Source organism: Phocoena sinus, chromosome 20, assembly GCF_008692025.1.
Source record: "Phocoena sinus isolate mPhoSin1 chromosome 20, mPhoSin1.pri, whole genome shotgun sequence".
In the NCBI taxonomy this organism is placed as follows: domain Eukaryota; kingdom Metazoa; phylum Chordata; class Mammalia; order Artiodactyla; family Phocoenidae; genus Phocoena; species Phocoena sinus.
In genome coordinates this window covers 41,242,909-41,259,756 of record NC_045782.1, presented here as the reverse complement: position 1 = coordinate 41,259,756, position 16,848 = coordinate 41,242,909, and the positions used below count along the sequence as shown (strand labels likewise).

Genomic DNA, 16,848 nt, shown 5'->3' with positions numbered 1-16,848 from the left:
CCTTGCCCTGGAGCTGGTGCCAGAACTCTGATTTCCAGCCCTTGGCCCTAAGTCCTCCTACCAGCCACTACCAGTCCCTTACTCTGCTCTCGCCTACGTGAAGAAGAGACTTGATTTGTCTCAAACTCCTTTATTAGGTGCATACCAGGGGTTGATCGAAGAGGTCTGACTGCCCCAGGCCTGTAGGAGTCCCACTTCTCCCCAGCATCCTGCGTGGTTCTCTTGACGTAGTCTCTGTACATCGTGTACACGGCACCTGTGTGAGGGAGAAGGGAAAAGGCCCCATGACATCGCACCCTCCACCCATCCTCTGGCTCTCTCAGGTGTTCCAGAGTCCTGGGGGTCCAACACTAGCTATCCCCTTGAGAGTCCAGCTTTGCTGCTTATCTTTCCGCCCTAGGTCACAACAGCTGCTGCAAACACCTGGCTGCACAGCCTGGGGAAACATCCCATTTAACACTTGACAAAGTACTTTCATGTATATTATCTGTCTGAGAAACCCACGGCAGTATGTGAGGGAGGCAAGCTGAGGTGGTTATCATCATATCGCACGTGGGGAAACTGTGAGAGAAAGATTTGTCCGCTGTCGCACAGCTAGTAAGTAGCTGTCTGCCTTTTGATCCAGAGAGGAAAAGAAATTCAGCATAGGTCCTGCTGCATGGATTTTCTCGTTTCTAGGACAAACTCACGAAACAGACTGTGCATCTTCCCCTGGAACACAGGAAATTAAACAGAGAACCCTGAAACTGTCTCGGTATGAGGGCCTCACCAAGGACTTGCTGTGGAGCCTGGTATAGGGAACAGGGGCTGAACTCATGGTCCCTTAACTGTCAGGACTCACAGCCAGATTTTGCCTAACCAGTTTTGCCCTCATTCTCCCATGACCCCACCAGCTACTCACCCAGCGTGATCACACCCACAGCACAGGCCTGTGCTGCCACTCGGGTGTGAATCAGGTGTGTGGCCATCCTGGTGGAACCACGAGGCTTCAGCCGGTAAATCCTGTATGCTGCCACCACCACGCAGCCTCCTAAGCCTACGCGGGCAGAGAACGCGACCCCTCGGACCTCAGTCACCAAGTACATCGCTCTCCTGGTGAAGAGACACCTCACTAGGCAGGCTGGGCACCTGGATCATCAGCTGCCTTCCTGCTGCTGCTTTGGGGCTGGCAGTGGGGTGAGGAGAGGCTATCATTAGAACATTGAGTTGTTTCTTCTCAAAGATATTTACAAAGTGCTTCCCTCCAATGACTCCCCTCGTCCCTGTACAAATAGCCCATCATCATGACTCTCCCAGCCCCCTTAGCTCTTCTCCAACTGCTGCCGGCCCCCACAGCTGTTCTAACCTCCCAAGGCCAGGGGGAAGGGAGCCCTGGGGACCCCAAACTGCTCTGCCCATCCTGACGCTGGTGTTGGTATCCCATGCGCTTTGTTGGCTGCCGCCTCCAGCCATCCAGACTCCTTCGTTTCATCGTCAGGATGTGTCCCTTAGTCCCTCGGCACCTTTGCTGTTGGTTCACTTCTCTTCTAGCTGTTGATTATTTGATGGGTAGGACCACTTGAGTTCTGTGCTTCATTCTTTGAAAAGACTAGGAGACGTGCTCTCTGAGAGAAGGCCCCCTCCTCGCCTCCCATTCCTTCGTCTCCGACTCACCTATAGGCACCAGCAGAGACCCCCTGGTCTTCCTCAGGAACTTCGCAGACATGCCGTCCTCACCCTCAGGTGATGCCCACCAGCCTTTGTTAGCAGACATGATCCTGCCCCCAGATGTTAGCAGCTGGGGCTCCTAGGCTTCAGACCAGTCCTAGAAGGAGGCAGGAAGAACCCCAATTCCCAGTCAACGGTGGGAGGGAAGAAGTGGACTGCTGAGACCTCTCTTACTATGCCCAACACAGACACTACTTAAAAAGATGTCCTGGGTGTCCTGTCTCAGACGGCTGGAGCCATTTCTCGGTCTCTTCCTCCCAACATCTGCCTCTTGTCCAGATCATTCCAGCTTCACTGTTTTCTCTGCCTCCCCCTCTACCATCTGTGTCCCTACGGGTGTGATCCTTGAGCCAAGAAAAGCAGCTGGAAAAATCCACAGATGAGGGTGGGAGGAACAGGCCTTTAACCTTGGGTCCCCCACTGGCCTTGAGTCTGTGATGGTTGTCCCTGATGGAGCTGCAGAAGAAGATCTGGCCCCAGGCAGCCAGAGCCATCCCAGTGTTACAGCACCGGTTACCGAATCACCAGAGCCAGAGATTGAAACGATTAGGCATGGATCTGTGTATAATTTTGTGTGTAGATTTTGGATGTTAAGGCTAATGGAACAAATTCTGGTCCCTGAGCTGTTCCCCTGTCTCTAAGTCCATCTCTTGACAGGTTCTTTGCAGGTACCAACCCCCTGCCTTATCCCTGCACTGGAACCCCTATGGCTCTAATTGCTAACCCTGTAAATGTCTGCTCTGATCAAAAACTAGATGGAGGGCTTCCCTGGTGGTGCAGTGGTTGAGAGTCCACCTGCAGATGCAGGGGACACGGGTTCGTGCCCCGGTCCGGGAAGATCCCACATGCCGCGGAGCGGCTGGGCCCGTGAGCCATGGCTGCTGAGCCTGCGCATCCGGAGCCTGTGCTCCGCAACGGGAGAGGCCACAACGGTGAGAGGCCCACGTACCACAAAAAAAACAAAAAAAACCAAAAAAAACCAAACAAACAAAAAAAAAACTAGATGGAGTCCCAGAGTCCTGGTCCTTAGACCAGGGGTTCTGCCTGCCGGTTGCCTTCTAAGTCTAACCACGAGACAAAGTCCCTGCTTGAGGCGACTTCTATTCCTAGTTGCCTCTCCTCTCCTGGAGGAGCAAAGACTGCTGGCCTCACAGGTCCTCAGCACACCGGTGCTTACCCTACGAGACGGCTAGAAAGTGGAGTGCAAGCAGCCCAGCCAGGGCTCAGCGTCTGCTGTTTTGAATCGGCCAAGAGCTGATGATGGAGCTGTAACTATGGGGGCAGGGAAGCAGTGTCTGGCTTTATGGAGACTTTGAAGTCAGGAATGGAGAGGGGAGGAGATAGGACAGGGCATCAATCTTAACCCCCCCATCTGCTGAGTTCCAGGCTGGAGCTCCAAGCACTGGAAAGTAATGACAGATCAGTCTTTTCATTCCTCTGGATGTAAGTGGCTGGATCAGAGACAGACTTGATTTGGAGAACTGAGATGGGAATATAGAGGCAAGGATGGGTAGAGATCCTGGGTTCTCCCGCAAGTTGTACTGCCTTAATTGTGCCTTAATTGTGAGGGACGGGCTGTCTGGTCTTGGTCTTGATCCCTCCAAGGATGTTTTCTGGGCCAAAGAGATTTGTCCAGGAGTTTGAAACTGGGACTTCCCTCACATCTCCAGACCCCTTCATACTGCCTGTGGGGTGACGCTCACTCAGGATACAGAGATGACAACGACCGGCATTAGCACCTATTCTATTTCAAGTATTTATATTTCAGACCTTTCCACTATTCTACACAGTAAGTAGCAGCTTGTTCATAGACCAGGAACTGAGCTTCTGAGAGGCGAAATGAATTATCCACGAGTACACAGCTAGTAAATGGCAGTGTCACGATCTGAACCTAGGTCTGGCTGGCTCCAAAGTAGCTTCTTGCTAAGAAATGGAGAAAGATCGGATGCACTGTGGAGAGTCCCACTCCATCCCATGCCTTTGTTCCTCTCCTAGCCCGTGTGTCTGTCCTAAAGGGGCTTTTCAGCACTGGAAATGTGTCCAGCAGCTGATGTCTCTCTTTTCTCTCCCGAGCCCTCACTGCTTCAGGGTCACAGCATCTCCCCAGGGCCTCCGCATATCCCCAGCATCCATGGGAACTCTCCTCCCAGTCATTCACACATACTCCTGTGCTGCCTCTCCTGGTCCCAGCAGTGGCCTGAATTCTCCAGAGATCAATGCTCTAGGCCACAAGTGGGAGGATGGAAATGTCTGGATGAGACAGTGCAAGAATCAGGACCAACTCCAAGCCCTTCAGAGAATGGAGGCCAAGCTATGGAGAGCGAAGTTCAACTTCTCCCCGTTGAGATGAGGTCGATGCTCCCACAGCATCTCAGCCCAGAACCGAGAAAATAATAGTTGCTATGATCTTCTGAGCACCTGTGAGCCTAGAAATGTGCTAATTGCTTTAAGTAGGTTCTTTTATTTAATCCTCACGACTATTATTCTATTAGGTATGTGGTAGGTACTATTATTTTTATTCCTATTTCAAAGATGAAAAACTGAGGCTTGAGTTAAACATCTTGCTCAAGGTCACAGAAAGTGACAGAGAAAAAAGGACCAGATTGCTAACCATTCCTAAAGTCAAATCTCACTACTCTGGACTAACAGGAGAATGACTGTAAAGTGGGGGGAAAGTCTTGAAATAGAAGAAACAAAATTGCTTTTTATTTCAAGAACCTCTGAGAACACACAGTAATTAAAACTTCAAGGACCAGATTTCTGCAGAGTCCTGCTTTAGTAAACAGATAAGATAAACTTATGATAACACTTTTGTTTAATATGCCACGTCTTTAATAATTACTTTGATTTAAGCCTTTCTACATTAGTAATTTGCTTAATAAACCTCTTCCAGATCAGGTCACACTAATAGAAATTCTATTAGAGGGGTCTAATTGAATGATGCAGACAGACTTAATGGATCCGGAGTGCAGGCCAGAGTCAGACGGGGGGTCAGCTGCTTGACCAACCACTCTCTGAATACCTGGACTTATGCCACTCAACCTCTTTTGAGTGTGTGTCATCACCTGTAAAATGGAGGTAGCATCTACCTATAGGGTCGTCGTGAGCGTGAAATAAGATGATTGCTAGAATTCCCCTGCACACTGCCTGCTTCTCTTCCTCCAGAAGGAGCAAGTGGCAGGGATGGGTAACAGGCTGGGGGAGAAGTGGAAAGTCCCTGACGCCAGATGGGAAGGTTCCCGTGTTCTGGGTGGTCCTGAATTCAGCACACTCTCGTCCCTCTCCAACCCCACCTCCTCCTTGTTGGAGGGGCTTCCCTGCCTAACTGGAAGCTTCGGGCTTGTTCTCCTTATTGTGTGGGGGGAAGGGAATGGGGAGGGGAGGGGGACTTGGACTTGAGGCTGTACACAATCTAAGACACAGCTGTGCTATATATAGCCTGAGGGAGCTGAGTGACAAGAGGGGGAGGTGAGGGACGTGCAGCTTTCGCCTTGAGCTAAGGAGTGCTGTGAGGGAGGGGATGATGATGAATGAACTGGACAAGGAACGGAGGATGCTCCGAGTTGGGGTTGGAATGGGAAGGACCCAGGCTGAAGGGCTGGGGTAATCACAGGGGAGAAAACATTGGGCCATATAGTAGTATCTGGGGCACTTGAGGGGCAAAGAGGGGGTAGCAGGAACAGGCAGAGGCAGTGGAAGTTTCCAGATGATGTGGCTAGGCTGAGGCAGCCTCTAGAGGGTGCCTGGGGTGGGGAGGGTGGGACACCCCCTCTCCTTCTAAAAACAGGCACTGGGTTCCAAGGACCTCGCAGTATTTGTCCAAGGACAGCCTCAAGAGCCACAGGCTTGGGCCAGGACAGTGCCTTTGGTACCCACTAATCATTCTGGAGGGACTGCTCACCTATTTTTAAAGATTCTAAGAGGGTGTGGATAATAATAGCAATTGGAAGGCTGAATCAGACTGTAGCGATGCTGACACAGAATCATGTCTCGTGAAGGAATAATTTTGAGCAGAAGACACCAGTATAGACCCCTGTACTAACAAATGGTTGCTCCAGAGGAGCTGAAATGTTTTGCTGAAGTTCTTGTGTTGGGTGCTTTTGAATACCCAAATTACCCGAAGCGCACTATGGGAGGGAACTAATGTCCTGAGAGCCTACAAGATTTAGGGTACTTCATATATTTAATCTTCACAACAGCCCCAACTGGTAGATATCATTATCCCCATTTTATAGATGAGGAAACCGAGGCTGAGAGAGGTTAAGCAACAGCCATATCACACAGCAGGTAAATGGCTGCACTACCCAGCCAATAATGATAACCACTACAGGGAATTCCCTGGCGGTCCAGTGGTTAGGACTCCGTGCTCTCACTGCCAACGGCCTGGGGTCGATCCCTGGTCGGGGAACTAAGATCCCGCACGCTGCATGGTGCGGCCAAAAAAAAGAAAAAGAAAAAAATGATAACCACTATAGACCACTTTACAATGAAAAATTAACATATGACAATGTGATTTCCTGTACATTTCATCACATTCTCACACCATCTTAGAAATACACATAAATGAAAGCACACAGCTGGGCAGAGCAGACCTCTGAACCCAGGGCTTCCAGACACTCGAGGACTGCACACCCACCGCACTGCCTCTCACCAAGGCAGGGTAGGTCCTGAGCCAGCGCACTGTTTGTTTGTTTTTTTAATTTTTATTGGTGTATGGTTGCTTTACAATGTTGTGTTAGTTTCTACTGTACAGCAAAGTGAATCAGCTATAAGTATACACATATCCCCTCTTTTTTGGATTTCCTTCCCATTTAGGTCACCAGAGAGCACTGAGTAGAGTTCCCTGTGCTACACAGTAGGTTCTCATTAGTTATGTATTTTATACATAGTATCAATAGTGTATGTCAGTCCCAGTCTCCCAATTCATCCTTCCCCCCGACTGTGTTCTGAGCGTGTCCAGAAGCCCTTGTTTGTGGGTGGTGCCAGAGGAGGTCTCTTCATCTCCCATACCCTTCTCCCCACCCCTAATACCTGAGCATACTTTACCTACCCTTCATTTGCAAGTAAATTGACCTTAACTTGAAATCCAGCATTAAATACACAAGAAACAGCTAGCTGGGCTCTGGGAAACACTGGGGGGAGTCATCTTACTGTTCCTTCTATACTACTTGCATTACCTATTCCAAAAAATCTGCTTCAAACAACATCCCTGTGGCAGGGAGGAGCAGTATAATGTGTCTCACAGGTTAACTGAAACTGCTGGGGATTATGGGGGCAGGGGGTTGTGCTACTAACACCCCCCGCCCAATAGCACAAGTAATCAAGAACTTCTTATCCAGCCAGGCTGGGGCAAGCAGGGCTTCCTGTTGCCAACTGGGAGCTTTCCCAAATCCTACCTCTCTGGGCCTCTGCTCCCATCCCCCTGGACAGAAGAATCTGCTCCGAGTTTCCCAGCCAAGTGGGGACCCTGGAAAATGTGTAATGGAAATAGTGACACACTGCAGCCTTCAAGTTGACCCTACAGTTTCCAAACCACAGAGCCCCAGGGCGACTCTCAAGTTCTCAAACTGGGTTTTGATTCTTTCCTGCCTGGGCCCCATGTGAATAAAAAGTGACATGGTTCTCACAGCACCCGGCTCTACCACTCCCTGCCAGAGGATGGAAACCAGACCCATTTCCCTGTTTGAAACTTGAGGCTTTTTTTCTTCCCTCCTGTAGCCTTTCTTATGTTAGCAATGGCAAGCCTTCCTTCACTCATGCACTCTGCATACACTTGCCAGGCTCCTACCGTGTGCTGGGCTGGGCTCAAGGAGCTGCGACACAGTGGCCCTGCCTTCAGGGAGCTCACGTTCTAGCAGTTGCCCTGGTTTGCTCCGGACCGTGGTGAATGCCTGGACCTCTGGCTTAGGTTTCTGGCCTCAGCTTCCCCACCTGTAACTGGATTGAAGGATGTCAGTAGCTGGCAAGGCGACAGAGGAGCGGACGAAGAGTCCTGACTAGGAGACAGAGTCTTTGGCTACATTTCTGTTTTTTAAACTATCTGCAGTTAAAACAACTTAGCTTCCCTGGGTCTCATTTCCATCTTTAATTTTCTATTTTATTTTTAAAAAATTATTTATTTCTTAAATTTATTGGCTGCATTGGGTCTTAGTTGCTGCGCGTACGCTTCTCATTGTGGTGGCTTCTCTTGTTGCAGAGTACGGGCTCTAGAGCACAGGCTCAGTAGTTGTGGCGCACGGGCTTTGTTGCTCCGCAGCATGTGGGATCTTCCCAGACCAGGGATCGAATCGTGTCCCCTGCATTGGCAGGCGGACTCTTAACCCGGGAAGCACATCATTTCCATCTTTAAAAGGTTGCTCGGGCTTCCCTGGTGGCGCAGTGGTTGAGAGTCCGCCTGCCGATGCAGGGGACACGGGTTCGTGCCCCGGTTGGGGAAGATCCCACATGCTGTGGAGCCTGCGCGTCCAGAGCCTGTGCTCCGCAATGGGAGAGGCCACAACAGTGAGAGGCCCGCGTACCACAAAAAAAAAAAAAAAAAAAAAAAAAAAAAAAAAAAAGGTTGCTCTTGGAAATTCCCTAGCAGTCCAGTGATTAGGACTCCACACTTCCTGGCAGGTTCATCCATGAATTTATAGGAAAATAATACCCAATAAACATTTGAGTATATATATAGATATAAATAAAATATATATACATACTATTTATATATAATACACAATACATATTTGTTTATAAATGTTATATATACATATATAACCAAATATTTTAAAGGTTTTTATTGAAGTCAACATGCCACAGAAAAGTGTACTATCACTATCAAAAGAGAACGGCTCAAATGTGGCAACTAAAGATACCTGTATATCGTGTATTCAGCATCCAGCTCAAGAACAGAACAGGAACAAGCCCCCAGAAGCCCCCTCAGGCTCCCTTCCGATAACTATCCTTACCCTAGGATAACCACTATCCTTACTTCTAACAGCACAGATTAGTTCTGCCCGTTTTTGAACTTTACATAAGTGGAAAGTCTTGTGAGATTCATCTATCTTGCTGCGTGTAATTGTAGATTACTCATTCTCGTTGCTGCATAATGTACCATTGTCAGCATGTAACATTTTATCTACCCTTGCTATGGTTGATGGGCATTTTGGGTAGTTCCCAGTTTTTTGGCTATTACAAATAGTGCTGCCATGAATATTCTAGAACAAGTATTTTGTACACATTTCTGTGAAATTTCGGATTCACAGTGCATTCCCAGTTTCGGCTTTAGTAGACACCGCCAAAGAGTCTTCCAAAGTGATTTGTAGCGATTTACACTTGTACTAGCCATAGATGAGAGTTTTAATATTGTAGTCAGTATGGATGTTGTCTCCTGTGTCATCTTAGCTAACATGTTCTTTATTCCTGTTTTCACATATTTACAGGGTCTTCACACTTGTCATTTTAAATACATTTGTAGAGAGGTAACGTGATAATGGGGAGGGGACGGAGACTGGGGCATGGCAAGTATAGGGGGAAGATAATTTAAATACAGAGGCCAAGCAGCTAATGAAAATCATTCAAGCAGCTAAGTGGAGACAGCGCCTGCCCTGGATGGACAGATGTTACTCAGAAGTAACTGTCACGTGAAAAAAGAGGCTCAAAATGAGCAAAACTTTTGACTTTTTAGAGAGAAGTCAAAAAGACAGATTTTTAAAATGTGGCAACTAATTCATAATTTTGGAAAACATCATACTAGCCAAACAAAACATCTGTCAGTGGGCCAGATGCTCAGCCCTCAAGTTTTCAGCCACTTGACTGGCCATAAGGGCCTGGCTTTTCGTAGAGGGGGTGGGGTTGAACTGTAGCAAGTCACCTCACTAGTTAGAGTTTAATTTCCTCTGTGGTCAAAAGGGTAAAATGAAAACCTATCCTTCCGCATCATGATGGTCAATAAGATAATTCAGGAGCACTCTACAAAGTAAAGTATTCTCCCATCTCCTTAGTACGACTTCTGTTGTTATGCACAGACTCCCTCTACTTAAACCATTTGAGGAGCTTTCACATTCCTACGAGGCAATTCAAGGCTGGAGATTCCTATGCAAAGTCCTTTGAAAATGGGATCCTGCTGGGATGCAAGGGGTTAAGAGGAAATGGCCTATTAGGGTCTGGCTAATCGGAGAAGTCCAGGATTTCAAAAGTATCTAGAACAACACTAAAAGCCCAGAGGCCAAGGAATTCGGACGATTAACCCGACGGAGGCCAGTAGGATCCTTGAGTAATTGTAGAGCAGAACCTAGAACGGGGAATCAGCATCCCGCGTTACACGGGACCCAGGCCTTGGCGGAGTGCACAGAATACAACTCCGGGGCTCGTTGGACCAGCAACCCAGGATACCCAGGTAAGGCGTGTCCTCACTGCACCGTTAGTTGCCCGCTCGAAGTGAGGCACTGCCCACGGCGGAGTTCCTGTCCTGAGGATCAAGCTGGAGGAATGAACTGGCCGGGAGGCGAAGGCTGCGCCCACCCAGGGCCCAGACTCCACGCGCCTGGGTAGTTCCTACAAGCGCCGCGCCACTGCCCCGTCCGGGAGCGCGCGGACCCCACCGCGGAAAGTTGGACGCCCGCGCCTCCGGCCCCGCGCTCCGGACGCCCCCTCCTACCACAGCTCCACGTGCAGCGTACCCCCGGCTCCCAGACCTCGGCGGGACACCCCCGCCCCGCCCCCACCGCGGCGCGCAGTGCGCAGGCGCCTCCCTGTGGCTCTGGGCGGCGGGAGCGGCTTTGGCCGCGGCCGGAGACTGAAGCGAAGGCGGCGGTGGAGGAGGAGGAGGAGGAGAGATGACGGTGGCGGCGAAGGCGATGGCGACGCGGGGCACATGAGGCGGCGGCCGGCGGGACGGGCCGAGGCCCGGTGGAGGAGGCGGTTCCGGGGGACCCCGCCGGCAGGTGAGGGGCGGCCACAGGGCCGGCTGAGAGGCGGCGGGCCAGGGGCGGGGCCCGAGGGGGTGTGTGGGAGAACTTGTGGGGAGGCCCGAGAGGGGCAGGTGGGCCGGCGGAGAGTGAGGCGGGGGCAGGGGGGAGGGAGAGGACGCCACCGAGGGCTTCCCTCCGAGCCCGAAGGGGCGTCGCGACCCGCTGCCCCCGGCGCGCCCTCCCCCTTTGTCCCCAGGCGCGCGGTTCCCAAATTGGGAGGGAAAACGGCTCGGGGGTGGGCCGGGGCCGAGGATGCGGCGCCGGGTGGGCGGGGAGCCCGAAGGACCTGGGCTCGCTCTTGGGCGGTGCTCGCAACTCCTCGGGCTGTTAGGGGCGCAGGGCCGCGCCGGGGCTCTTCGCGGGCTGGTCTTTGTCTCCCGATGCTTGGCTCCTGACATCTCTCCGGGCGGCGTGCGGTTCGTCTGGCTCTTTCCTCTAACATCCCTGCCGGGACTTCTGTCTCCTTGAATGTTTGAGAGATTTAGTTCGCGGGCTGGTAGTGGGAGACGGGGAATGCAGTAGTCGCCTCTCGGTTAACACGTTTTCTTTACTTAAAATGATTTTTTTTTCCTCTTCGTGAAACTTTGGATGACTGGTGTGTTGTGGTTTTTTTTCCTTCTGTCTCCAGATTCAAAATTACGAGAAGGCGCTAACGCTGTGATTGTGGCCAGTTGTGTGGTTGGCGGCTGCTTTTGGAGCTTTGAGTTGGAAAGATTTACATGATTGTGTGGTTTAGAATTGTTTGTTCTTTTTTTATTTCTTTTCTTTTTTTTTTTGCGACTGTTTCTAAGATTGGGATTACAGTTTCTTTGGGAAATGGGCAGTTTGGTTTTTACCATTTGAAGGAATTTTTGTTCGTTGAGAACCAGCAGTGTTACAGATTTCATTGTGCTCGAGCTTTATTTTGTTAGCATCGAGATTACTTTGTGGGATCGAATAAACCAAGTTAGAATAAGTTCTGGATAAGCGTTATCTTGTAGGCCTGATTAATCTAAAATTATACGTTCGTGTTGTGTATACGTTCCGGTGAAAGTGCTGTAAAAATCAAACTATAAATGAAAGGGATTTTAATTCCCTGATAAATGGAGTATATTAATATCTGTAGAAAAAAGGCTTCATAATGTAATTTAGGGATCAAATCCTTTACCCCTGGAAGAGGGCTTAGGTATTTTGCAGAATAAGAATGCAGAAAAATAAACTTAACTGCAGAGCTCCTGATTAAAAGTATGTGAATTGTGATTACATTTGATGTTTTTTTGTGTGTGTTTTATTTTTTGGATTTTAGCAGAGTTTTGTATATTGCAGTTGCTTTGGATTTCTTAAGTGCTATGTAATGGCAGAATTAAAGAAACATGAACTGTTCTGGGTAAAAGGTAAAAAGCTCTGGTAAACAAATCTGTGTCTTAGTTTTCACCAGATCTTTGTGAGCAGGGTGTTGTAGGCAAAGGACATTTTGAAGAGAATACATAGTGGTTATGTGAAAATTCTCCTTTTATTATTTGTCCTGATTTGTAATGGTTTGATACTATTTACTAATAATCGTAAACTGTTGTGCACTTTTCCAGAGCGTTTCCAACATCCTTTCCAAAAGTCAACGCTTTTAGCTTCCTTTTAGGTTGTGTGACTTTTGAATTGGTTTTCTACTTGTGCTAGTAGCCACAATGCTCTTAAAAAGGAGCAAAGGACTCAGTAACTTTCTATTCAGTTCATGAAAGTTGAATTGAGTTTCAGTCTTTAATTGAAAGGATTTAAGAATTCTTCCCAGCTTTCTCCAGGTTACATCAACTAAATACGGATCCAGATAAGGAGTTCACCTGCGGGGGCGGGGAGAGGGGGGAGAGGGAGGGAAGATAGATGTGTTTGGTTTTTTTAATTGTGGGAAAATATATGTAACAAAATTTACCATCTTAACCATTAAAAAGAAAGGATTTAAGAAGTTAACATATCTTCAACATAATAATCTTACTTATAAATGCCGCTGTCTCTTAATCATTTTTACTCTTATTTCGTATTTGTATAAATTAGCCAAAGTGAAAGGATTCAGGGTGGGTCTCTGATTAGCTACACCCTCCCTCACCTCTAGCTTCAGGCTTACCTATCAATTCATTAATTGGGATCCTAGAATACAAAACATATAATTAAAATTCAGAGCATGACTTTCTTAATAAATACATAGTTTGTTCCATGACTTATTCAGTGCAAAGTGATGAGTTCCAAAAAAGCTGGGTTTTTTTAGTTCACATTTCAAAATAAATGAGGTGTTTTCCTTTATTTGTTTTGTTTTTAATATTAATCTTGATAGTTAAGTGCACCTGGAGGTATAATTACTTGTTTCTGAACTTGTGCTTTTCTTGTGGCCATAGAACATGTGTGGCTCCTATCCAAAATATCTAGTGAACATTTAGGCAGAGAAAGGATGGGTTTTTTGCTTTTGTAGACCACTTCTTTGAGAATACATATAAGAGATTTTGGTTGTTATCATTAACCTGAAGCTTACACATAGAAGACAGTTATGAACTGTTAATATCAGCAAAGTGTCAACAGTTGTTTTTCAAGCACACTACCGCAGCTGATGAATTTAGTTTGTGTGAAAGTAAGGACCTATTTGGTTAAGTCTGAGCATTGCTGTTTTCTACAGCCCTCAAGAAAGAATGAGGGACTTCCCTGGTGGTCCAATGGCTAAGACTCCGGGCTCCCAATGCAGGGGACCCGGGTTCGATCCGTGGTCAGGGAACTAGATCCCCCATGCTGCAACTAAAGATCTTGCATGCCCCAACTAAGACCTGGTGCAGCCAAATAAATAAATATTTAAAAAAGAGAAAGAAAGAAAGAATGAATGATCAGGGACTTCCTTGGTGGTCCAGTGGTTGAGACTCCGTGCTCCCAGTGCAGTGGGCCCGGGTTCCATCCCTGATCGGGGAACTAGATCCCGAATGCCGTAACTGAAAAAGAGCCCACGGGTCGCAACTAAGACCCGGAGCAGCCAAATTAATTAATTAATTAATTAATTATTCAAACTTATTTAAAAGAAAGAAAAGAATGATCAGTCAGTACTGGTTGGCATAGGGTAGTACATTCTTGAGTTTTGCAAGCATTGCAGTGGCTGACAGCACTTGGATTTACCATTCAGACCAGTGGAATGTGTTGCGCCATGGGGTTTTTTTACCATAAGACAAGGATGAGAGATCTTTATTTCTGTGGAATGAGTAGAACTCTCAGTTAAAGCCTGTTCTATGAGGCTATATATGCTGTAGCACTAGCTCAGTTTGGACAAAAAGTGTTCTGGTGGCCATTCATTCAGTTAACTGATTTTTCCATCAGGTACTTATGTTAAACACTGAACTGGGCTGAAGATTCAGTTCAAAGATGAATGTTATGTGGGCTTTGTTCTCAAAATGCTTACAGTTTAACACGGCGGTCCCAACCTTTTCGGCACCAGGGACTGGTTTCGTGGAAGACAATTTTCCACGGACGGACGGGGGTGGGGGTGGGGGTGGGGGTGGGGATGGTTTCAGGACGATTGAAGTGCGTTACATTTACTGTGCACTTTATTTCTATTATTATTACATTGTGATATATAGTGAAGTATACAACTCACCATAATGCTGACAGGAGGCAGAGCTCAGGCGGTAATGTGAGCGATGGGGAGTGGCTGTAAATACAGATGAAGCTTCCCTCCCTTGCCTGCTGCTCATCTCCTGCTCTGCAGCCCAGTTACTAACAGGCCAGGGACAGGTATCAGTCCGTGGCCCAAGTGTTGGGGACCCCTGTTTTTTTGTTTTTTTTTTTTTTTGGCTGTGTTGGGTCTTCGTTGCTGCACGAGGGCTTTCTCTAGTTGTGGCGAGTGGGGGCTACCCTTCGTTGCGGTGCGCGGGCTTCTCATTATGGTGGCTTCTCTTATTGCGGAGCATGGGCTCTAGGCATGTGGGCTTCAGTAGTTGTGGCACACGGGCTCAGTAGTTGTGGCTCGCGGGCTCTAGAGCGCAGGCTCAGTAGTTGTGGCGTCCAGGCTTAGTTGCTCCGCAGCATGTGGGATCTTCCCGGACCAGGGCTCGAAACCCTGTCCCCTGCATTGACAGGCAGATTCTTAACCACTGCGCCACCAGGGAAGTCCAGATTGCAATTTTGGACCCCTGGTTTAACATGCTAAAAAGGTTTAGCAATCTGGAAATTATCTAAAAATCTTTGAAAGAAAAAAAATGTATAGGATTTCGGGGTTTTCATTTTTTCTCTACAGAAATGGAACAAACTCCACATCCCTATTTTCGACTAATCTCTTAATTGTATTTAAGTCTCAAATAGTTAGAAAAGTTTTCATCTACATCTTGGAAGGATTTATCAGTTTTGATGGAATTTATTGTTACTTAACTGAGTTACAGCATTCCTTTTGGGAATGTTCAGAGTAAAGTGGATCTAGACTCTTGTCTATTTATAGGGAATTCCCTTTGACTGATTCTTGAACCTTGGATTCCTAAGTGCCTAACTAGAGTAGGTGTTTATTTGGGTTCGAATTTTCCCTCCTCGATCTCTGGCTATTCCTTCAGGTCCCCTCCACCCCCAACCAGATCTTTAATTGATGGTCTTTCTCAGGTCTTGGTCCTTAGTCTTCCTCCCTTCTCACTCTAATCTTATCCATCCTGTGGTTTCAGTTCCCGTGTATATTTTGAATACAACCGTTTTTTAATCTGTAGTTCAGACCCCTTTTCTGATCCAAGCTGCCTGCTCAATCAACAACTCCACTTAGATACTCAGAGGTATTTTTTTTTTTTTTTTTTTTTTTGCGGTATGCGGGCCTCTCACTGCTGTGGCCTCTCCCATTGCAGAGCACAGGCTCCGGACGCACAGGCTCAGCAGCCATGGCTCATGGGCCCAGCCGCTCCGCAGCATGTGGGATCTTCCCGGACCGGGGCACGAACCCGTGTCCCCTGCATCGGCAGGCGGACTCTCAACCACTGCGCCACCAGGGAAGCCCGAGGTATTTTTAATTGAGTTGCCCAGACTGAGCTCTTGATCTTGGCTCCAAACCTAGACCTTCTACACTGTGCTCAGTTTCATTAAGTGGCTCTATCAACAACTTACTGAGGCTAGATTCTTGCAGTTTCTCTCCACTCTAGTCTCCCCATCCTAGTCTAGGCCACCTTTTCCCAAGACGATTTTTTAAAAAAATAAATTTATTTGTTTATTTTTGGCTGCATTGGATCTTAGTTGCTGGGCGCGGGCTTTCTCTAGATGTGGCAAGCGGGGGCTACTCTTCGTTGCAGTGCGTGGGTTTCTCACTGTGGTGGCTTCCCTTGTTGTGGAGCACGAGCTCTAGGCGCGCGGGCTTCAGTAGTTGTGGCGCACGGGCAGAGTTGCTCCTCGGCATGTGGGATCTTCCTGGGCCAGGGCTGGAACCCATGTCCCCAGCATGGGCAGGTGGATTCTTAACCACTGTGCCACCAGGGAAGTCCCGACAATTATTATAGTCAATTTAATTAATTAATTAGGCTGCATTGGGTCTTAGTTGTGGCATGCGGGATGCTTCATTGCAGCACACGGGCTTCTCTCTAGCACGAGGGCTCTCTAGTTGTGTTGTGCGGGCTCCAGAGTGCGCAGGCTTAGTTGCCCCACGTTACGCGGGATCTTAGTTCCCTGACCAGGGATTGAACCGCATCCCCTGCACTGCAAGGCGGACTCTCAACCACTGGACCACCAGGGAAGTCCCTATTATAGGTCAATTTTAAATGATCCTTCCTCGTTCACTCTTGTTTCAAAATAAATAATAATAATACAATATTATCAGTACGGTTGAAGTCTTCTCTGTTTCCCTACCTGATTGCACCCCCGTACCCCAAACAACCACTGTTGTAGGCGTCCTTCCCAGAGGTAATCACCAACTTGAATTTATTATTCTCTTGCATTTCTTTGTACTTTTACTATGTATTATATACGCCTAAGCAATATACCCTCTTGTACTCTTCTCACAGCAGCTAAAATTATCTTTAAAAAAAATTTAATCGAGTCACTTACCTGAAAACTTCTGTTGTTTTCCCTTCGCTCTTCATTTAACATGATGTGATCTGGCCTTGCCTGCTTCTCGAGCATCGTTTCTTTTTACTTGCTTTCTTGGTATATATGGCCTAGCCATACTGATCTTTTCTTTTCCCCCCATTCCCTGAAGGTTCAAAGCTCACCCAGCAGTCTTTGTACA

The 16,848-nt window shown here is 47.9% G+C and overlaps 2 protein-coding genes across 5 annotated transcripts in view; one reads left to right on the top strand and one right to left on the bottom strand.

The window, feature by feature from the left end:
• Window positions 1–47: 47 nt before the first annotated feature.
• On the bottom strand, window positions 48–10,379 carry HIGD1B (HIG1 hypoxia inducible domain family member 1B). The gene is made up of 5 exons (XM_032617487.1): window positions 10,346–10,379; window positions 7,496–7,644; window positions 1,654–1,804; window positions 902–1,036; window positions 48–256 (listed from the first exon to the last, which is right to left on the bottom strand). The coding sequence occupies exons 3-5, from the start codon at window positions 1,751–1,753 to the stop codon at window positions 48–50; spliced, it is 444 nt and encodes a 147-aa protein (XP_032473378.1). The 5' UTR covers window positions 1,754–1,804; window positions 7,496–7,644; window positions 10,346–10,379.
• Window positions 10,380–10,446: 67 nt separating this feature from the next.
• Window positions 10,447–16,848, top strand: part of GJC1 (gap junction protein gamma 1) — a 36,230-nt gene continuing 29,828 nt past the window's right edge. The window contains exon 1 of one of the 4 annotated variants that reach the window (XM_032617205.1): window positions 10,447–10,631. The gene's annotated coding sequence lies outside the window, so the exon portion shown is untranslated. Of the gene's footprint in view, window positions 10,632–10,990; window positions 11,075–16,848 lie in introns of those variants that run through there. The other 3 variants (XM_032617208.1, XM_032617206.1, XM_032617207.1) reach the window with 3 other exon arrangements.

Coding starts and splice junctions, on each gene's coding strand:
- HIGD1B (XM_032617487.1), bottom strand. CDS start 1,753: ATGTCTGCTAACAAAGGCTGGTGGGCATCACCTGAGGGTGAGGACGGC. Junction 1,037..1,653: donor GTCTCTGCTGGTGCCTATAG/GTGAGTCGGAGA, acceptor CTGCCCGCGTAG/GCTTAGGAGGCTGCGTGGTG. Junction 257..901: donor TGTGGGTGTGATCACGCTGG/GTGAGTAGCTGG, acceptor TCCCTCACACAG/GTGCCGTGTACACGATGTAC.